A 23,565-nucleotide genomic window follows, 5' to 3' on the forward strand; every position below is an offset into this window, starting at 1 on the left:
TGCATTGTGAACATGCATTTACATGTGATGTGTATCTCATTTCTCAGGACAAACCAAAGCATTTCAGATCCAAGGATTTGCTTTTGAAAAAGAGGAAAGAATTTGGATTCAGCGAGCACCCCTTGCATGTCTTCAGGAAGTCTCAAAGAGCTTCACAGCCAATAAATTACTTTTGATCATAGTCACAATTGCCATACGGGAAAACACTGTAGACAATTTGAACAAGGGTAAGCAGAAATAAACTGTAATGGTATTGTGCTGCAATTCATTCAGGGAGACTGGGGCGATATGGCAACAGGGACCTTTATATGTATATCATAGCCTGGAGCTATGGATAGTGGTGGTAGAATCTTTTTCCATCACATGGCTAACCAGGAACCCTCCCCCACTCGGCACTGATAAAATGGTTTACAAGTTAATAACTGTTTGGCCAGATTCTGAATGCACCCTCTCGCCTGACAATTTCTGGAGTGGGACTTGAACCCATGGCTTTTGGCTCAGAGGCAGGGATGTTACCCACTGCACCAGAGGCCAGTGTAAATAAAATGTATCACCAGTTAATTTATTTCAATGACACCGCAAGTCCTTCGATGCTCTTCTCTGAAGAGTGCTACAAGATTATTTCCAGTTCTTTGACCTGGCAGACAGAAGGTTGTTTTAATTTCTCATCTAAGATTCAGCACTTCCAGAGCAGTTTGCAGCAATGAAGTATCAGGCTGGGTTATGTAGGCAAGCTCCGGAGTGGAACTTGACCCCTGAGTTTCTGATTCAGATGTAGGTGTGTTGCAAAAAAGTGCAATTGCTGTTGCTGCGCATAGTATATAATATAATGTAATATAATTTGTGTGTAATAAGCTTGTAAAGCTGCAAATGAGATGAATGGTCGATTATACTGAATTGTGGGAAGGAGAGATGAGGTGTGCTTTTGATCAAGACTCACATTTGTTTCCAAGAAGAAGCCTGATGTGTCTTTGAATAGTGCCCTGGGATCTTTTCTATTGATCTGAACCACAGAAAGATGATAGGTATGAGCTTTGGTTAGCATTAGACCTTAAGAACACATCTTCTGAAATACATCATTCTCTCAATAACAGTGTATTGAAGTGTCAATCCAGATTGTTGGGATGCAGAGCTTTGGAGGGTCGGTGTGGACTTGTTGGGCCAAAGGGCCCATTTCCACACTGTAGGGATTCTATGACAATTCTATTCTATGGATTCTATGACAATCCATAGCCTTCTGACTCAGAGCTCCTGTATTATTTACCTTTTTATCCATCACTATATCTTCACAAGCAACACATTGCATCTCAACCTTGATATTCGAGTTCTCACCTTGTTTTCAAGTTCCTTCGCGGTTTTGCTATTCCCCTTATTTCTGTAATCTGCCTCAGCCGCACATCTCTCTGAGTTATCTATCCTTCCCTAATTCTCATTTTTCCAATATCTCAGAATTGAAGGACACCACCTCAAGTGGTCAAGCCTTCAGTTCCAAGGATCCTGAGCTCTGGATTTCTCTAAACGTCTGTGACCATCACACCCACACCACCTTCCCCCACCCTCGCTCATTGTTCTCATCCTTTAAGACACTGTCTACAATCTATCTGTATTGGCCAATCTGTCTGTCCTCTGGCTAGTCTGTCCGTAAGTGATTTAGTGGTTTTTTGGGAATGTTCCTGTGAAGTACCTTGGAATGTTTACAATGATAAAGATGTTACATAAATATAACTTGTTATTGTTGAAAGTGAGTCGAGATTCAAGTTTTCTGTCAGTTCTCCCCAGCACCCTTGCGATAATATGCGTCTGCATCACTGTTATACTCTCACTTCATTATAATTACATTATGCTGAGCCTGATGTATCTGTCTTTCTACTGTGGTAGAATTTCACAGACCAGCAGGATGAAACAAGACGATACTATAAGATTCTGCTTAGACAGTAGATGGCACTATCACCAAACAATGTCAGGTTTTCGTCCTGGTACATACACAGACTCGTTACTGACCTGTGACTCACTAGGCCTCTGTCGAAAGCTCTCATTTTGCATTTCCTATTCACATTCAGGTCAGTGACAACTGATCTCGGAGCTAAGGAAGGAGATAGGGCTTGGAATCTGTTCCCCACCCAGGGTGCTACAGGTTGGGAAATGCCTGTATGCAAATAGGCAAAGAGGGAATAAGACTCGAATGTGATGAAGCAGAAACAGTGACTGCTGAGGAGAACACGAGCAAACAGAAAGTCTTTTACGAAGTATACGTCCTTGTTGCACTGAAAGCCAGTCGTGAATGAGCCTGCTTTCATTTTCAATGCTGCTCACCATTCTGGCTGGCAGTAGATGGACTGAGTTCCTGATTTGAAAGGGGTAGAAATATTGTTATACATAGAGTGACAATGCCCTGGAAACATTCAGAGGCCTAATCACACCAAGAAAATTGTGTTTCCACATCTATGCTGGTGTGTATTCTTACACCTCTCTAAAACCTACTCAACTCCTCTATTCTCTTTATCTCTCTCACTCATTCCTGTCATTACTGTTTTGTTTTTCATTACCCTACACTCAGCCCATTCTTTGTTTTCTTCTTCTCATCTTGTTCTCCCATCCTTCCTACTCTTCTCCTCAATCTTTTCTCCATTATTTCTCTCTATCCATCCCTATTTGCTGTGAAATTTAGAGATCACAGATTGTCAGCAGGTCCATTCAATCATTTTGCTAACAGCCAAGTTCAGGTCACTTGGCACTGGTGCCTCGTTCAATAAAGTGTAACAGATTCTGAAGAACAATTAGTGACATGCTGAATTTATGACAGTTTTGCGTTCTTGCCATACTTAAATACTAAAATTAGTTCCACTGAAATAATGTACTATTTTAAAAATAAGAATTCCATTTTGATTGTGGGGGGGTCATACCTTCATGGTAGCATTCAAAAAGCAAAGCCTTAACATCACTCTGATAAGGGCGGCACAATGGCTCAGTGGTTAGCACTGCTGCCTCACAGCACCAGGGTCCCAGGTTTGATTCCAGTCTTAGGTGACTGTCTTGTGTGGAGTTTGCACATTCTCCCTGTGTCTGTGTGGGTCTCCTCCAGGTACTCCAGTTTCCTCCCACAGTCCAAAGCAGATCAGGTGAATTGGCCATACTAAATTTCCCATTGTGCTAGGTGCATTAGTCAGAGGAAATGGTTCTGGGTGGGTTATTCTTCGGAGGGTCAGTGTAGACTGGTTGGGCTGAAGGGCCGGTTTTCGCACTGTAGGAATCTAATGTCGGAGCCTGAGGGGTGACCTTTCAGGATTTATAAAATCATGAGGGGCACGGATAGGATAAATGGACAAAGTCTTTTCCCTGGGGTAGGGGAGTCCAGAACTGGAAGGCATAGGTTTAGGGTGAGAGGGGAAAAATTTAAAAGGGACCCAACTTTTTCATGCAGAGGGTGGTGCATGTCTGGAAAGAGCTGCCAAGGAAGTGGTGAAGGCTGGTACAATTACAACATTTAAAAGGCATCTGGATGGGTATATGAATAGGAGGATATGGGCTAAATGCTGGCAAATGGGACTAGATTAGGTTAGGATATCTGGTCAGCATGGATGAGATGGACTGAAGGGCCTGTTTCCATGATGTACATCTCTATGACTCTAAGGAGAAATTCTTCCTCAGTTCCTGAATCCAAGAGTAGGTTTTGTTTGGTGGATCCCAGGGCCTTGACATCAGAATGAAATGGGAATCTGAAACTGCACTGTGTGGGGCACAGTTGCCCAGTTGTGATTTTCCTCAGAATGGCCAATTAATGGTCAGTGGGTGCAATTAATGGTCAATGGCACAAGGTGGTTCTCCAGCACCTAAGCAGCAGGAGGCTGCCCTTATAGATAAGGGAGGCATTCCAGGACGGAGCCATCTTCTCGAAGGCATTTTAACGGAGAAAGATTGTCCTACACGGACAAGCCACCATTTTGAAAGGAGATCCTTCACATAGGGTAATCTGCAACCACCTAAAACAGGCCAGCCAGCAAGCGGAGGGCAACAGGGTTGTTTCTGAACATCTCCAGAGACCTGGAGGGCAGCTGAGAAAATCCAGTCAAACTCTCACATTTGACCTTGACAGAGCTTTAACAGGCTGCCAACTGCTTGTGCCTCTCCGTCTCTGTATTGATCCCCACCACAATATAGGAATCATTCCCAAAGTTTCTGCACAGGAGACAAATCAAACCCTCAAAGCTCCCACACAGCAATAAATAATTTCCACACAGGACAAAGTTCAACATTACAAAGCGTCTGCCCTCCATTAATATATTTCATAGTTGCACATAAATTGGTGCTTAACAAAGTATAAGGTCGCAAAGAATTTACGTGGAGATTGCTCGCATTCAATTGCACTGTTTTGGGGAGTGGATATATACCTGCAGCATGTAGAGCAGAATGGTTACAATGTTACTGGATTCTCCAAATAATAAAGACCATAAGATTAAGAAATTTGAGAGTTCTACGTGCTTTTGAGTTTGGGGATGATATTTGATGCCAATGAAAGGAGTGCTATTTCTAAGTAAAATAGGGGAAAAGCACTTAAATCAGCATTGATGCAGGGTGAAGTGAAATACCTTCATCATTAAGCAGGCTGTCAATGTATATATCAGTCAAATGAAATTGGACATGGAACACAGCAAGACAACTGGAATTGAGCACTCCGTTGATTTACAGTACCCACAATCTGGATATTATTGTAGCCCTTAGCAAGACCTAAGTTCTCTAATGAAAACATTAAGTAAATTTAATGGCATCAGGGAATGGGAATTTAAAGGAAAAAATGCTATTTGTTCATAATGATGTCAACAGTTTGGTTGGTGTGTGTTTGCGTGCACGTACATGTGTATGTGTGCAGATGTGGTAAGTCAATGCAAAGAACTGGCTCAAAGGTAGAAAACAAAGGTCATGGTGGAGGGTTGCTTTTCAGTCTAGAGGTATGTAACCAACAGTGTGCCATAAGGATCGATGCTGGGTCCACTGCTTCTTGTCACTTATATGAGTGATTTGGGATGTGAATATAGGAGGTACAATTACTATGTTTGCCGATGACATTAAAATTGGTGCTGTAGTGGACAGCAAAGAAGGTTACCCCAGGGTACAACGGGGTCTTGATCAGATGGGCCAATGGACCGAAGGGTGGCAGATGGTGTTTAATTTCGAAAAATGTGAGGTGCTATACTTTGGATAGGAAAATCAGTGCAGAATTTAAATATTTAATGAGAAGGTCCTGGGGAGAGTTGCACAACAAAGTGTCTTTGGAGTGCAGGTTCATAGTTCATTGAAAGTGAAACTGCAGGTAAACAGGATAGTGAAGAAGGTATTTGAAGAAGGCCTTTATTAATCAGTGCACTGAGTACAGGAGTTGGGAGGTCATGCTGGGGTGTATAGGAGAATGGTTAGAACGCTTTTGGAATACTGTGTGCAATTCTGGTCTCCCTGTTACAGAAGGATGTCGTTAAACTTGAAAGGGTTCAAAAAAGATTTACAAGGATATTGCCAGGGTTGGAAGGTTTAAACTATATGGAGAGGCTGAACAGGCTGCTATTTTCCCTGGAGGCTGAGAGGTGACCCTACAGAGGTTTATAAAATCATGAGGGTCATGGATAGGGTAAATAGGCAAGGTTTTTTTCCCAGGGTGGGGGAAATCCAAATTTAGACAGCATAGGTTTAAAGGGAGAGGAGAAAGACTGAGAAAAGACCTAAGGGGCAAATCTTTCAGGCAGGGGGTGGTGCGTGTAATGGAATGAGCTGCCAGAGGAAGTAGTGGAGGTTGGTACAATTACAACATTTAAAAGACATCTGGATGGGTACATGAATGGGAAGGGTTTAGAGGGATATGGGCCAGGTACTGGCAAATGGGACGAGATTTATCAAGGAGATCTGGTTGGCATAAATGAGTTGGACCAAAGGGTCTGTTTCTGTGCTTTATATCTCTACGACTCTGTGACTCACTGCAAAGAGATGAGGGCTTAACAATTACATTTCTCCCAAAACCAAAACAAATTTTCCTTTGGGAATGAATATCATTCCCCTGTTTGGAAAGGGACAGCAATTAGGGAGAGTTTATTACTGGTCCTGAACAAGACAACAGAGATTGCAGCTTGACAATAAAAACCAAAGGCTAGAGATACCATGAGAGTTCATTGCGGGGAAGAGGTTTCTCTAGATATTGACAAATTAGAAGAGTTGATAAAGGATGCCAAACAAAGAGTTGGAAAGAACTCTGGAAAGAGTTTTGTGTAAACTTCAAGTTGCTAGATAAGGGACTACCAGCCTTAACATAGATGGATATATACAGCACAGAAAAACGTGATGATATATATAATGATAAAGTCAGCCCAATGGCTTGGGTTCTGAAGAGAGAGTCAGTGATTAAAGCATATGAAAGATTGGGAGAAACACCAGCAAAATAAAGGTCTTTCACTTGCTTCCCCCCCCACTGCTCAGTACAGCCATGAGACTGTCAAATATCCATGGCGAGCCATTGGGCAACATGGATCAATTCTTATACATTCGGAACCTTTTTCCAGCAAGGGCAGATATCAACAATGAAAATCAATCTCATTTACAGTTCCCAACACAGCACAGAATCATAGAGATGTACAGCACGGAAACAGACCCTTCAGTCCAACTCGTACATGCCGACCAGATATACTAAACTAATCTAATCCCATTTGTCAGCACTTTGCCCATATTCCATTAAACCCTGGATAAAAGCAAATTGCGGATGCTGGAATCTGAAACCAAATGAGAAAATGCTGGAAAATCTCAGCAGGTTTTTTTTCTCTCCTTACAGATGCTACACCCATCCAGATGCCTTTTAAATATTGTAATTGTCCCTCCATTTCCTCTGGCAGCCAATGCCATACACACACCACCCTCTGTGTGAAAACATTGCTCCTTAGGTCTAAATGTTTCCTCTCTCTCACCCTAAACCTATGCCCTCTAGTTCAGGAATCCTCTGCCCCAGGGAAAAGACCTTGTCTATTTACTCTACCCAATGCCCCTCATGACCCATTATTAGTTGATTGAGGACAAAGATCTCAACCCTTGCACCAAGCTCATGGTCCACAGGACAAGCATTGTTATCTAGCTTTCTGCAATGGAAACATGAACAATGTTTGGCAAACATCTCAAAGCCGAGAAAAATATCACAAGCTATGGATCTGCAAAATCCTGCATTTCCATTGGTATCAAATATTGTGATATGAAAATATAGGTAATGTCTTCAACCGCTTAGTCAATGTTTCTACATGTTGATTTTTTTCCAAAAGGGAACATAGCATAATATTTGATTGCATTACATTATATAGCATAAAAGATAAAAATGAAACATTTATTTCTTTGATTAATTTTAGTTAGATTGTCAAAAGCTTGAATTTCAAAAACAAGTTAACTTGTTAATGACTAGTTATTCACAGTGTTACTTCTGTTAATCTTTAATTTAGATTAAGAATAGAATAAGGTAGTGGCTATTATTTGTCTGAGGACACATGTATACTGGGTTTGGCATGAGATGGATAAGATTAAGGCGGTCAATAAACTCAGTCTGCAAAAGAAAATGTGTCTTGATTTCAATCTTACCAACTGGTTTGGATTCTACCAACACATGAAAGCACTGTGTGAGACACTACACTTAACCCAGGCGAAGTGTATGGGAAAAAACTTCCTATTTTGAAATTCAAAAAGGTTTGCTGAAGTAATTATTTTACTGGATCCCACACTCTAAGGATAAGAAAACACACATCTCTTTCAACACAAAACATATTGCCTTGTGCATTAAAGGAGGCAAATACATTCTAACTTCAATCTCATTTCTGCCTAGTGTAAAGATAGGAGAAACACCTGCTGACTCAGAGATCACAATAATTGGTGGCATGGTGACTCAGTGGTTAGCACTGCTATCATGATCCCAGGTTCAATTCCAGCCTTGGGTGACTGTGTGAAGTTTGCACATTCTCCCCGTGTCTTTGTGGGTTTCCTCCCACATTCCAAAGATGTGCAGGTCAGGTGACTTGGCCATGTTAAATTATCCATAGTGTTAGGTGCATTAGTCGGAGTGGGGTGGGGGGTTACTCTTCAGAGGGTGTGGACGTGTTGGGCATGTTTCCACACGGTAGGGAATCTAATTCTTGAATGTAAGAATTTTATTCAGAATTTCATAAAATGCTTGAAAGTGTCTACAGCATTCTTCCAGCTCTGCTTTTAATAGTTTCTTGCGCATCTGTTCACTTGAAAGTCACATACAGACTTAACCAATAAAGCATAGACCACTTTCTTAACTCTCATGGTCGAACACTGGGTACTTAATAATTAAACAAGATGGAAGCATGAAGGGCAAGTCCAGAGGTAATCTTGACAAGAAACCTGCTCATAGATGAAACATGGTGAAGGCAAATTATAATTTAAAGAAAGTATTTGATGTGACAATAGGACATCATAGAGGAAACACCATTTGGAGGACATATGGGTGGAAGAGACACAGATAGGAGGAGATCTCAATGGTGCAGACACAGCTTAGAGGTGGTAGGAATGGAATATGCTTGCAGCACTGGACAAGAATTTGAGTGAGGAACAAATGAAATACTTCAACTTATACTGCTTCCAAGCATCTTTTATTTACAGGAGGCAGCCCATAGCTCACTCTTCAACATAGTGACCTACTCTATTCCCATTTCACAGTTCTTACTGTACAGCCTTTTATATGCCTCCAAGTAAAAGCCATATTGGCACCAGAACAATAAGACAGAATAGAAATGAAATAAAAACATTAGAAAACCACAGCAAGGCTGGCAGACCTGTTGAAAGGTCACAGACTTGAAACATTAACAGTTTCTCCCCTCAGATGTTGTCAGACTTCCTGAGAACGTCTCACTTTTCATTGTTTCAATGTCAGATTTCATTGCCAAACATCAGCATCATTAATATATATAAAGAAAGAAAGCCGAAGTCCTTACAGAATGAGGCTGAAGAAATAATAATGGGAATCCAAGGGGGATAACAATGGGGTATCAGGAAACAGCAGCGGAATTGAATAAACACTTTGCCTAGGTCTTCACAGTAGAATACATTAACAATTACTAAATAATCAAAGATTATTAATCCTTCATCCAGTAGTCCAGCAAAGAGAGGGGAGGAACAAAATACAATAGCTATCACTGGAGAAAAGGTACTAGAGAAACAAATGGGGCTAAGGATCAATAAACACCCCTGGTCCTGATGGGTTGCATCCTGGGATATTAAAGGAAATAACTGCAGACATAGTGAATGTACTGGTAGTAATCATCCAACTATCCTCAGATTCTGGAAAGGTCCCATGGGATTGGAAAACTGCCAATATAACATTTTTACTTAAAAAGGAGAGATAAATAAAAGATAACTATAGCCCAGTTAGCTTACTATCGGTTCTTCGATAGGGTAGATGCAGAAAGGTTGTTTCTCCTTGTGGGACAGTCTAGGACCAGAGGGCACAATCTCAGAATAAGAGGGCACACCTTTGAAACAGAGAGGAGGAGGAATTTCTTCTCAGAGTGCAGTGGATCTGTGGAATTATTTACCACAGCAGACTGTTGAGGTTGGGACATTGACCATATTCTAGACTGAGACAGACAAATTTCTAATAAGGAAGGAAATCAAGGGTTATGGGGAAGAGGCAGGAGTTGCTGAATAGAGCAGCAGACTTCTGCTCCTCCAGGTTATTGTCTTATGGTCACAGTTCTTTTTCCTTGAATCCAAAAATCATGTGAACAACCGACTAAAGGCAAAAGGTGACATACATAATAACAAAAAAAACAGGAAGTACTGGACAACTTAGCAAATTAACTGGCATCTGTGAAGGGAGAAATTTGTTAACATTTTAGGTTTATCACCTTTTATCAGAACTGGCAAAAGTGAGCGACAGTAAGATTTTGAGCAAGGGATGTGTGCGATACTGTTTCTATTGTTGATTTAATATTTATTGTGTTTCTAATTGTTCACATTCTGATGAAGAGTCACAGCCCTGAAATGTTAACTCTGTTTCTCTCCACAGATGCTGCCATTACTGCAGAATATTTCCAGCTGCTCCTGTTTTGATTTCTGATTCCCAGCAGCAACAGTATTCTGCTTTGTAATTAGTGAGAAAAACTTCCAAATGGATTTGGACTGAATTATTGCAGTAAAAACAGCAGTTGGATTTCACAACGATATTGTCACAGGGATACAAGCAGTATTTATCAGACATTTTTGCTCAGTGTTGCACAGTGGCTCAGTGGTTAACACTACTACCTCACAGCACTAGGGTCCTAGGTTCAATCCTGGCCGCAGGCGACTGTCTGTGTGGAGTTTGCACATTCTCCCCTGTCAGTACGGGTTTCCTACGATAGTCCAAAGATGTACAGATCAGGTGAATTGGCCATGCTAAACTACACTGGAGGGTCAGTGTGGACTGGTTGGGCCGAAGAGCCTGTTTCCGCACTGTAGGGAATCTAGTCTGAAATACACAATGATCACCTGATTGGAGGTGAATTTATAGCATATCAGCAGATACCTCAAAAAGATCTGATCACGAGCAACGATGGCTTTTTCATTATATACATATTTTGCACGAAGATTTAATAATTCCCTATCTTCAATCCCCATGTGCTATTTATGGACAGAACATTCTTATCCAATCCTTGTGTCACATGTGAGTAGTTTGAGACAGCATTGTATAAAGTACTTAAGATGCCAAGTACCAACAGCAACATCTTTCCTTGAATTCATTAGTATTTTATTGGGCAAAATATATTTGTGCCAAATGCAACATGGAGAGACACCCTATTTCAACATTTAAACAGGTACCACAAATTGACCTTTCAAGAGATGGGCATAAAATCTGGCAAGCCAATCACACTAATGGTCAAAACTAAATGTTGTGCACCTTACCCGTGAGAAGATATTTTCCAGAGAGCTGGTTAGAGACTTCTTGGCCTTGTTTTTCAGGACATCAAGTTTAAATCTCCCTGTGCTTGCAGAATGCTCTGGAATCATATTATTTGGCACAGGCTTTGAAAGGGAAGAAAACAGGACTGTTTAGTAGGTGAGGTGAACATGAGTTTTAGCAGGTTCACTGAATCAGACACACCAAATAAAGTCAGACTAATGATTCAAAACACTGCTTTAAAACACTGCTTCGCATCAGTCTAAAGCACAGTAAACATAAAAGGAAGACTTCCCTTCCATTTGTACAGCAGCTTCATCCAAGGCATAAAAATATATACTTTCTAAGGTTGGGACTGAAACCAAGTTTCAATCCTGCTGTGGTGTCTTGTTGACCATTTGTAAACTGTTACCAGAGGCAGTCAATTGAAAAACTTCCTTCAACAGCATCATTGTGTGTGACTCAATGGGAGAGCCCACAGCAATGTCCTACTGGCAGCTTTACCATCAAAGTATCAAGATGAGAGCACTGCTCTAGCAGACAGATGAACATCAGGGTACTACATGAGGGAATTCTCCCACCTCAGGAGGGTGATGAGGATCAATGAGGGAGGTCTCCTTGGCTTTCTGATTCGCCAAAAGACCAGCCCCAGTGAGTCCAGCCTTTTTTCATCAGTAAAATCCCACACTGTTTATAACCTTTGAGTGTAGGAGTTGGGATTTTTTACTGAAGTTGTACAGGACATTGGTGAGGCCTCTTCTGGAGTACTGTGTCCAGTTCTGGTCGCCCTATTATAGGAAGTATATTATCAAGCTGGAGAGGGTTCAGAAGAGATTTACCAGGACATTGCCAGGAATGGAGGGTTTGACTTTTAAAAATAGGCTGGATAGGCTGGGACTTTTTCCAATGGAGAGGAGGGGATTGAGGGGTGACGTTATGGAAGCTTATAAAATCATGAAGGGCATAGATAAGGTGAATGGCAGGTGTCTTTTCTTTATGGTGGGGGGGGGGGTTAAAGACTTTAGAACATTTTTGAATTGAGAGGAGAAAGATTTTTTTTAAATCAAGAGGGACAATGTCTTTACACAGAGAGTGGTCTGTATGTGGAATGAACTTACAAGTGAAGTGGTGGATTATAATTATAACATACTTATCTAAATGTCTTTTTAACATGAATAAGGAACGTTTGGAGGGATAAAGGCCAAGTGCAGGCAGGTGGGACTGACTTAATTTAGATGGACCAAAAGCTCTGTTTCTGTGCTATATGACTCTATAACATGGCCCCAAGTGACCAGCTAAATATTACTGATGGCTAGTAACAGCTGCCAAGTGGTAGCTGCTTCTATTGCTCAGCAACCTCTAGTAAGATTGACAAGAGGTGGGATTGTGTCAGCCCACAGGACTTTTGGAATTCCCTTCCAGTGCTCCTCTTGCCCCAGTGTAGTGGGTCTCATAAGACTCTAACCTATGTATCTCATGATATCTCAAAGGGTTTTGCTCACAATTAATTACTTTGAAGGATAGTTACTATGTTAGTTATAAATGTTCTTGAATTAATTTCCTTCACACCTGTAATTGAAATCCAATCAGATGAGTGCCTGATTGAAAGATATGATTCAAACAACTTGACTGAATCATATAAAGTCCTAAGGGGTCTTGACAGCTTGATGTGGAGAGGACATTTTCTCTTATGGCAACATCTAAAACTAGGGCCTACTTTTTCAGAGTGAGGCGTCCCCCATTTAAAATAGATGAGGTGACTTTTATTTCTCTCAGAGGGTTTTGAGTCTGTGGAGCTCTCCTCCTGAAAAAGGTGATGGAAGCAGAGTCCTTGAAGATTTTTGAGGTAGGGTGGATCAATTCCTGTTCAGCAAAGGGGTGACAGGTAATCAGAGATAGGCAGGAATATAGATTTAAGGTTACAAATAGATCAGCCATGATCTTATTAAATGGTGAAGAAGGCTCAAGGGATTGCGAGGCATACTCCTGCTCCTGATTCATGTGTTCCTGGATACGTGGCTGCTGGAGGCCATCTTGTGAACAGAACGGAACATTATATTGAAAAATAATGACATTGCATAACTCTGCAGTCAAAGCGTCACAACTTTCTCTTTGAAAACGTGAATGAAGAAAATGTGATACCATGGGGCTCTCTCCAAGATGAGCATGGGTCTTCTGTTTATTCTCACATATCTGTCGCAGAATGAGGATCACCAGTTCATTCTCATCTTGGTCATCAGCTGGCTTCATTTTCTGTCAATACAGATCATTTGTTAATATTGGTAACGATAAGTTATCTAACTGTTCTGCAGTTATTTCCAGTTCTACTTAAACTGTGAAAGGTTTCTACTATAATTGTGGAAGCTTTAAGTTACAGTACATTAACATATGTTTCAATCTCAGTGTGTGTGCCATTAAAGGCATACACATTACTGACAGTAGCCGAGCTCCAAAGGGTGACTTTGAATTATAAACAATATTCAAAATTACTTCAGGTAAGGACCAGAACTTACAAGGCTCCACTCCTGGTACAGAGTGTCTTAACAGCAAAGAACAATGGAGAACCAAATGCACAAGTCATAGCATTACACAAAGCAGATCATGTCCTATTGCTCTCCGCGAGAAGGCTTAGTTCCCTTTTGACTCCATCTTCCACTTTTTGCGCCTTCAAGTAGTATTTGAATACATAACCCCTCTTCTTCACCCTCTACCATTTGTTTAAGGCTGTCTTAACTTTCCCTCAACTCAGCACCGCCCTCCTAACCTGCAATCCTCTTCCTGACCTCTCCGCCCCCACCCCACTCCGGCCTATCACCCTCACCTTGACCTCCTTCCACCTATCCCACCTCCATCGCCCCTCCCCCTAGTCCCTCCTCCCTACCTTTTATCTCAGCCGGCTTGGCTCTCTCTCTCTTATTCCTGATGAAGGGCTTATGCTCGAAACGTTGAATTCTCTATTCCTGAGATGCTGCCTAACCTGCTGTGCTTTGACCAGCAACACATTTGCAGCTGTCTTAACTTTCCAAAGAGCATATGGCACCCTACCACCTGGGCACTATCTCAGGGCAATGTGAGGGCAATTCCCAAGTTTGGCTTCAAAGTAGTCTGTTCCCTTCTCAGACTGATGGAAAGCTGAGACTTTAAGAAGGGAGTGGTGGTCAATTTCCAACATACACCTCATGGTCTACAGCAATCCACCATTCAATCCAAGCTCCTAATCTGAATGACAGCCATTTATGGGGAGTCACAAACTAACTGACTGCAGAAGAACAAATGTGAGGTGAAATTTGAAATGAAGGGTGAAATACTATCCTTTTCAGTGTCATGTTTGGTCGATGAGTAGGCCCATGTTCTTTACATTGTTGCTTTAGAGTCTTTGTCCTCTCACAAAAAGCAATGCTGACATGGGTGGTTTATCAGTATGTGGGTATAGTATACAATTCCTCATAAATAATCTCACTGGCAGTAAGATATGGGGCTAGAGTTAGTGAAGAAGGAAAAAGCATCTGTAATGAAGACATAGGTGTTAAGAAGAATTATTTCTGAACCTTCAGGGGTCTTTACAAGCAAACAATACCCTTTAAACGGAAATAAAGTTTAAAAAATATTATCATCATTTAGATTACAGTCACAAATTAATGATCAAATCAGAAATTTCAGTCCAATCTTGTGTTAAGAATTTATATAATTTAACAATGTATGAATAATCCGTAAGCCACAGTTACCGAGACAACCTTCTTCAAGCAATGTATAATTTTAATGAGCTCTTTCTGAGAGTCTCCATATCGTTACCTGAACACGTTCAAAAATATCAGCTTGTTCATTGTCACTCAAAAGAGAAACATGCCTCTGTATCGCAAGCTTGGCTCTTGGTGGGTAAAGACCTGAAATAAAATCAGAGTTCTGATGATAATTGCATCACTTAATTGTACTTGCTTAAACAACTGACAATTCTTCCTGCTTTTTCTCAGGTTAAACAGATGTAAAATTCAAGTAACTGCTGTATACTTGCAGTCATATTAAGCTATCAAAGCTATCACATAACATCTTTCCCTGTTATAGATACTAAGGTATAACCTGACATTGTACTGCAGAGTATACAAGTTACACTGAAACAATTTGCTATGGCTTGTGTGATAGAATCTCCCAGACTCATGACCTTCAATATTTAAGATGGCAAGGCAACCTGTTTATGGGAACATCACCCTGTCCAGCTCCCCTTAAGGTGCGGATGATGCTAACAATGACATGTATCTCCCTTCCTTCACCATCACAGGATCAAAACTCTGGAGTTCCCCATCTAACAGCAATGTGGGACCAACTATCACATGGACTGTCATTGTTCAGGAACACAGCTGCCCAGTACCTTCTTGAAGAACAAAGAAAATACAGCAGGGTAACAGGCCTTTCAGCCCACCAAGCTTGTACTGATTCCTAATCTCTATTTAGACCTGCTACGTATTGCCCTCTATCCCTCTGTTCACCTCCCATTCACGTGTCTATCAAAATGTGTCTTAAATATTGCTAATGAGCCTGATTCCACCACCTCCACTGGCAGTGCATTCCAGGTACCTACAACCCAATCTCACCAGCACCTATTCATGGACAACTAGGGACAGGCAAAGAATGCCATATTTGCCAGCAATGCCTTTGTCACAAGAATTAAACTTCTTTTTTGCAATCACTGAGATATTTCTCATGCTTATAGGCAGTGTAGAGCAAGTCCTCACTTACAGCTGAGATTTTCAGGAACACAGCTGCAACTTTAAGTGAAGTTATTTGAACAATCACATCTTCCAATCAAAACTCATGCAAAAGCTGCAGTTAGTTTGGGTCGGATCCTGTTCATCCGAAAAACAAAACACTAAAAGTTTAAATCCTGAATATTGCTAAAATCCTACACTGGTAAATTAAGTAAGTTGCAAAACAAACTTTTTTTAAAAATGTGAGAAAAATGCGACTTCCTATTACAGTTTCTCCTGCTCACTGCTGATCCTGCTTCCTGAACATTACCCTCCTGACTGAAATAGATCCTTTCCCTCCCTGCACACTGACACACAGACTCTCCCCCTCCTAACTAAACTACTCACCATTTCCTTCACCTTGAATCCATGTTCCTACTCAAGATCCTGATTCAATGCCAGAGCAGCAGGTGCAGAAGTGCGGAGAGTTTTTTCAAAATCTCCCATTCACCACTTCCATCTCCTGACCTTTCACTGTGAGTGAGGGCTCTGGAGATGGGCGGTGTCAGTGAACGGCAACTTCGACAGCTTTAAAAGGATCTCAGCATTTTTGCACCTGCAGGAACTGGGCTTCTACAACTCCTTTGGTTTGGGATCTTGAGTGGGAACACTAGTTCAGGAGAGGGAAGGGGCAAGAAGTGTGTCGGGGAGGGGAGGTTCAGTGAAAGGATGGATCAGGGAGAAGGAAAGGCCACAGGTCAGGCAGTGATGGAGGAACAGAAGCTGCAAATCAGTGGGTTAAAGAGCAGGAGAGACTGATCCAAATTGACAAAAATCAGGCCACACACTAAATGAAGATAAAATGAATCTCAAGTGTTCAATGAGATAATAGACCCATTGACTTATGACATTAAAAACCATTAACAGGGACTTACCTAAAAATTGAAATGTTACCTTATTAGAACAAGAGTGAATTCTGAAATCAATTGCACAGTTCATGCCATTTTCATTTTACAGATATTCAGAAAATGAAGCATAAAGACATTGTTTCCAATACTCTACGCTTATCCTTAGCAATTATTTCATAACCTGCATTTTAAAACCTCCTGAGCAGTATTATATTTCTGCCCTACTTAGCTCCCCTCCTCTGCTGAAGGCTCATTTTAAACTGGCTCAGGACAAGCAGAGGGAATTCAGGTCCCGCAAGGCTATCCTATTAGATCAAGGCTGAAGTGCATCCTGACTCTACTTACCCATGCTTGATTTATGTCCCTCATACACTTGCCTAACAAAAATCTATCCTGATGCATTCTAACCGGGCCTACATGACTGTGACATAGATTAGATTCCTTAGATTAGATTAGATTCCCTACAGTGTGAAAACAGGCCCTTCAGCCCAACAAGTCCACACCGACCCTCTGAAAACCAACCCATCCCCTTACATTTACTCCTGTATTTACCCCTATTAGTTTATATTCCAACTACCTTCAGATAAAGGCAAATGATCCATTAGGCTTTTAAATTACTTGCTGTACTTATCCATTCATATTTTGTGATTTCTATACATGGACTTAATTATTAGCAAACACTCCAGTCTATTTTCTTTAGGATTAAAGTGCACAGTCTAACTCATTCCAACATGTTGTAATTTGGCCCACTCCACATTATTCCATCAGCTTCCCTTTGCAATTTTCTACTCCCACTTATTTTATTAATTATGCCACCTAACATACAGCCATCAATCGATCATTTTGAGTTAAATCTCCATGTCATAGAGAGACACATGTCATGCTAGCTTTTTTGAAAAAACTTAATAATCCAAACATAAAGGCCTGGATTTTTGTCTCAGCGGTTTGTAAAAGGAGTGGAAAGCCCAAAAAACCATAAGTCATGCCCCACCAAACTAAGCACTTTCCATTTTTAAGGGGGTAGGAATGGGAGTGGTTCAGGTTTTGCAAATACATAGTTCATAGAACTAGTTGTCCATTCAAGTTAGCAGCTGCCACCACTCAGTTCCGATTTTGATAGCCCAGGGTGTTACAGATTTGTTGTTTGTGCATTTCTTTGGATAGCCAGGGGACCCCTTTGGATGTAGTCCAAGAACACCTTTCGGAGAGATCGGATAAAGTTTGGCAGAGATAAGGCGCCTTATGGATTCACTGAAAATAAACAAATGTGCACAAGAACAGCCTCATTAAGGATCGAGCTCACTGGAATGGTCAACCGACCTGCCAAAATCAACGGTCAAAGGAAGTTGTCAAGGCTGTAAAGATTTACCCCATTAATTCTTTGCAAGTGTTAAGAAACTTTGCTATTTCCCTCTGTCTGTTAAGAGAAGCCTGACAACTTCCTTTACTGGAGTTTTGCTGTAAAATTTGTTTATTAAAAAATTATTTGAAAATTAACTATCAAATTTTGTTTTTTCCAAAAAGAATGAGCTTACATGCTGGCTTGCACATTCTTTAGCCCTTTAAAGAGCTTCTCAGTCAATTAGCTTTACATTTTAAGTGTCATTGTATCTTTTGATTATTTTAATTATTTCAAGGGATGTGACATCTCTGGCAAGACCAGTATTTGTTGCCCAGCCCTAACATCCAACCCATCTGTTATCAAGGGAAGATGGCTGCCACTTCACAGCTTGATAGCTACATGTGCTTACAGACTCTTAGAGCTGGAGCAACACTTCCTATCATAAGGAATTGAGCATTTGAAGGAAATGCCTGCTTTTGCAAAGCATAATTTGATTGAAGGATAGTAAATGTAAATGGCGTTTTAATGAGTAAGAGGATTTATTTTCAATACAGTGAAGTCTGCAATAGACAGTTCGTCCTTTACTTTTTAACTCATCTCTAGATGGGTCCTGAGCTCTGCCCAAACATGAATACCGTAGGTGAAAGGGCAAAGGGTGGGAAATGGGCTGTCATGAGTTGGCACTAAATTGTTATAGGATTTATAAAGGGCCATCAGGGTGCATACAGGGACATAAAAGGCCTGGAGAGTATAAGGGATCATGAAGGCGTGAGGTGACCAGTGTGGGGTGAGAGAGCTGGAAAAGCTTGGACACAGAGCTGAAGCACCGAGGCAGCCCTTCTTCCTACCTTACCTCCACATGCACATGGGGTTGCCTGTTTCAAACTGTAATCTAATCTGACCCCCAGATCACGAATCTATTGTTTAGGGAGCCACTTCTAAAGATAGGGTTTGTGGTACTGGGAACTCTCTTAACTTTGCATCCCCGACTTGCAGATAAAATCCAGGCCTAAGTGTTGCATGCTCTGTTTAAAGGCGTTTAGAGGGAGAAGTGTTCATTCCTGGTAAACTCTGAGCTGCATGCACAGGAGCAGAGACCTCGCTGATTTCCAGACATTACTAGTTTTGGATTAACAAGACAGCACCAGTGCCCCAGCACCAGATCAAGCCCAATAATAAAATACACAATCTTTTAATCTGCAAGGTCCAAATGAATGTTCCGTGCTTTTATGCAAAGTATCATTAGCAGAGCTCTTCATCATGCTCATATTGCTTTCTTTAAATAATGCAGACAGTGAGGTCTGCAGATGCTAGAAATCAGAGTTGAGTGTATGTTGCTGGAAAAGCACAGCAGGTCAAGCAGCATCCGAGGAGCAGGAAAATCAACGTTTTAGGCTGGAGCTCTTCATGCTGATGAAGGGATCCGGCCTGAAACATCAATTTTCCTGCTCCTCGGATGCTGCCTGACCTGCTGTGCTTTTCCAGCAACACACTCTCAACTTTTTTTTTAATGTCTATTAAAAAAGCTTTTTAAAATGAACTATCAAATTTTGTCTTATACAAAAAGATGAGTGTGTATGCTGCCTTGCATTTTCTTTAGGCATTTAAAGAGCTTCTCAGTCAATTAACTTTACATTTTTAAGTGTTCTTAGAACATAGAACATAGAACAATACAACGATGTTGTGCCGAACATTTATCCTAGATTAAGCACCTATCCATGTACCTATCCAATTTCTGCTTAATCTTTTATCTTTTAATTCTTTTATTTTTCATGGGATGTGGCACCTCTGGCAAAAGGCACCACGCTCTGCATGAAAAAGTTGCCCATTAGGTCCCTTTTAAATCTTTCCCCTCTCACCCTAAACCTATGCCCTCTTGTTCTGGACTCCCCCACCCAGGGACAAGACCTTGTCTACATACCCTATCCATGCCCTCACCATTAATGTAGAAAAGGAAGTTAGAAGCCTTCACTAAACTTATTTAAAAGAAAATCCAAAAGATCAGTGAAAAGGAAGTGCTTGCACACACTGTCAGATATTTAACAGGAACAGCCAGATTACCCAAACAGTTTGCATCACTGATAGATGTTTCTTAGTAAAGCAAGTGTGGGTTGATTGGTGATGAAGAGGAGCTTGCTGGGGAGGCAGAAGGCAGGCTGAAGTACCACAGGAGTCCTTTACATCTGTCCTCTCTAAAGAAGAGGGTAGTACCAATCCAGCAGCAAAGGAGCTGGTGCTGTAGAAATTGGGTAAGGTCAAAAGAGTTAAAGAAGAATGCTCTGTAGTTGGTCGTTGGAAGGATGAGTTGGAACTACAGAAGTTCAGGTCACAGAATTCCAAAGAGGCCTGAAGGATTGGACATCTTACAAAAATGCAAAGGGGATAATAAACCTGATAACTACTGTCAATGAAGGAGAAACCAGCTGAGATTATAATCAATTGCAAAATGAATTGGAAAAATATCGGTTAATAAATGAAAGCCAACCAAGATTTGTTAATGGCAATGTTTGATTACCTTGAATTTTTTGATGAAAGGGAGGATTAAGGAAGTTAATGCAACTAATGTGTGTAAGGGCATTCCAAAGATATTTAATAAAGTAATGTTCAACAGATTTGTTTGCAAATATCACTTCAGACTAAAACTAACTTGTGTCAAATTGGAATTGGCTAAGCAATTGAAAGCAGCGTCTCAGTAGGTATTCACAGATGAAGAAAGTGTGCAGAGATGTTCCAAAGTTCAGTGTTGAGCTCATTGTCATTTTTACTTGAATGATCTGGAGTCAGGCAAGTCCATGTATGTCTCATTCTGCTATTATCGTCCTGTTTGCTAACATATTTTGGATTCAAGCAATACCTTAATTTCAAAAGCCCCATCTTGCTTTCAAACCCCTTCAAGGTGTCAGTCCTTTCTATCTCTGTGATCTCCTCCAACCTAATACCTCTCCAAGATACTTGTGCTAATCTAAGTTAAGCCTCTTGAGCATCCCTGATTTTAAATGTTCCCACCCTGGTGACCGGGAAGTGGTGGAGGCTGGTACAATTACAACATTTAAAAGGCATTTGGATGGGTATGTGAATAAGAAGGGTTAACAGTGATATGGGTCAAATGCTGGCAAACGGGACTAGATTAAGTTAGGATATCTGGTCGGCATGGATGAGTTCGACCAAAGGTTCTGTTTCCGTGCTGTATATGTCTATGACTCTAATTGCTAATCTAATCCATGACTCAATGAGTAATGGCACCAAGGACAATGCAGTACATGCTCAATGCTATACATTCACTAGCTGACCATGATCTTCCAGGCTGGGACCATCTCAAGTGATTTGGTAGATCCAGGTTGGGAATTTTTAGCAATGTTGGGAAACTCACCACTGGATTATGAGATAGGAAGTAGAATGGACCACTAGCACGGCGAGGTTTAGCCAGCAGCAGATGTGAGCACTGAGCTGCTTCCAGGGCAGGTGAAAATGTTTTCATATTTTTCCAAACATGATTGGAAATTATTCTGCTGGCAAGTGTGATCCATCCCTCTGTGATCTATTGTGCATGAGTGGTGGAGGGAGGAGACCGAACTAAAATTGAAACCCCACCTCTTTGACATACTGGACACTGAAACACATTAGGATCTTCCTGACTTTGCACAGTACCAAGTCATTAATGAAGGAAAATGCAGCACATTCTTTATTTTCCTCCCATAATGAGATTCACCCACCCAGTATTTATTGTCCACTATCTCTTCTGAAGGGAAAGCCAGAAGTGCCAGCGATCAACAGAGAGGCAGAATAGTTTCCCTAGCTGATTTCTCCATTTTGGAACTGGCTGAAAATTAGAAGCAAAAAGTGGAGAACCTCATCCATTACAGGTTAGATTTTTGGAGAATATTCTATTGTGCTGTTTGTTACCTTAGGATCCATAGGACTGCAGTAGGCTTGGGTTTTATGCTTATTTACCTTCAATCCGTTCACAGAGTTTATGCAGGTAATGCATGGGGCATGCCTCACACAGTTTGATCTGAGTCTTAGCGTTCTGGAGGGCAGCAGCAGTACTGAAGGCCTGCTTCAAGGTCAGCATGACCTCATCCACCTGTCAAAGGCCACAGTTCAAATGAGTCACTGCACATAACTTCCTACTGTTCAACCATGCAACTTGTAAAAATAACGAGTTTTGCTAAACCGTAAACATAATAAAATGTTCCAGACTGCTTTACAGGTGCTGTACCAAATGAAAGTTGACTCTCTGCTGACTTCCAAAAAGTTTGCAGAAGCACATTTGAACAAAGTTAAAATGCATTAAATAAAAGGGACACTCATAACATGCATTGAATGACCGGAAATAAAGGCACTGAACAGTTATTTTTTGTAATTGGAGACATACTTATAGTGTAGTACCTCAGGGATGCTGTGAATAGCCCTGTTCTCTTTGATAATATATTAATGACCCACAGGACAGAACTTCAATATTTGTGAATGACATGAAACTGGGAAGTAATTAAACTATGAAGAGGACCATGAAGAGGATAGCATGAAACTGCAAAAGGATAACAAGAGATTTGTAGAATGTATGGCACAGAAATGTTAATGCTGGGAAATACAGAATGAATTATTTTATAAATAATATAGTAAAATTGCAAAAGGAGATTCAGGAGAAAAGGGAACTATGTATATATGCACATAACAGTGAAAGTTGACAGGAGCTGTTGAAAGAGCAGTTAATAAGGAATCCAATATCCTCAGCTTTATCAAAAGAGATACAGAATACAAAATCATGGAAGCTATTTTCAACATTTTTAAAAGTTTGTTTCAGTCTCCACAGCAATATTACATCCAATCCTTGGCACCACAATTTACAGAGGATGAAAGATTATTAGGGAGGATGCAGAAAAGGTGCATGAAACTGGTTCCACAGGTGACAAATCTCAGAAAGATGAGGAAGATGGATCTGGTGCATTTGGACAAGAAAGGGTTGAAAGGAGGTACAGGTACGCAAAATCATGAGATGCCTGTACAAAGGAGACAGAGGAAACTGTTCCATTTGCTTGAAGAATCAAATTAGCATAAGTTGAAGGTAATTGAAGAAATAAACAGGGGCATCATGAAGAAAATTATTTTCATACAGAGAGTGGGTAAGAACTAGAATGGATGGTCCAAGGGTCTGGTGGAGGCAGGTCAAATGAGGCTTTTTAAAGGCAATTGGATCATTATCTGAAAAGGAAAAAAATCATAATTTTGAGGAAAAGGCAGTGAAGTAGAGCTTTCAGACAGCCAACAGACACATGCTGGATTAAATGGCTTCCTTTCATGCTGTAGATATTTTATCATTCAATGACTCTACAAGAAGGTGGGGTCAGATGACCAAAATCTTGGTTGAAAAGGTTGGCTTGAGGACCGCCATAACAGCAAATGGAGAGGTAGGAAGGTGGACAGGTTTAAGTTGGGGGCGGGGGGAGAGGGGGCAAGAGTCTGGACAGTTGAACAGACAACCATAAATGGCGAACCAGTGAATCTCCTTGGACAGGAGGAGCACAGATATATCAGAGTGTTGCTAGCTTAGAGGAGTTTACACAGATTGTGAGGAGCAAGGATCTAGGATAACTTGCAAACAAGGATGAGAATTTTAAAATCAAGGTGATGCCAGCATAATAAAGAAAGGACACGCTGGGTAATTCTTTTTGTTTTATGCATCAAGGGAATGTTGTTTTCACTAGCTGCACCAGCATTTAT

At 40.9% G+C, this 23,565-nt stretch overlaps 1 protein-coding gene across 2 annotated transcripts in view; it reads right to left on the reverse strand.

Annotated features, from left to right (window-relative positions):
- tbc1d4 (TBC1 domain family, member 4) overlaps positions 1–23,565 on the reverse strand; it is a 275,419-nt gene that overhangs the window by 97,317 nt on the left and 154,537 nt on the right. For both annotated transcript variants that reach the window (XM_060825895.1, XM_060825894.1), the window contains exons 5-8: positions 21,796–21,928; positions 14,705–14,796; positions 13,055–13,165; positions 10,918–11,037 (exon numbers count right to left, since the gene is read on the reverse strand). In XM_060825895.1, coding sequence (XP_060681878.1) covers positions 10,918–11,037; positions 13,055–13,165; positions 14,705–14,796; positions 21,796–21,928 — 456 coding nt within the window. The remainder of the gene's footprint in view (positions 1–10,917; positions 11,038–13,054; positions 13,166–14,704; positions 14,797–21,795; positions 21,929–23,565) is intronic.

Source organism: Hemiscyllium ocellatum, chromosome 6, assembly GCF_020745735.1.
Source record: "Hemiscyllium ocellatum isolate sHemOce1 chromosome 6, sHemOce1.pat.X.cur, whole genome shotgun sequence".
Classification (NCBI taxonomy): Eukaryota; Metazoa; Chordata; class Chondrichthyes; order Orectolobiformes; family Hemiscylliidae; genus Hemiscyllium; species Hemiscyllium ocellatum.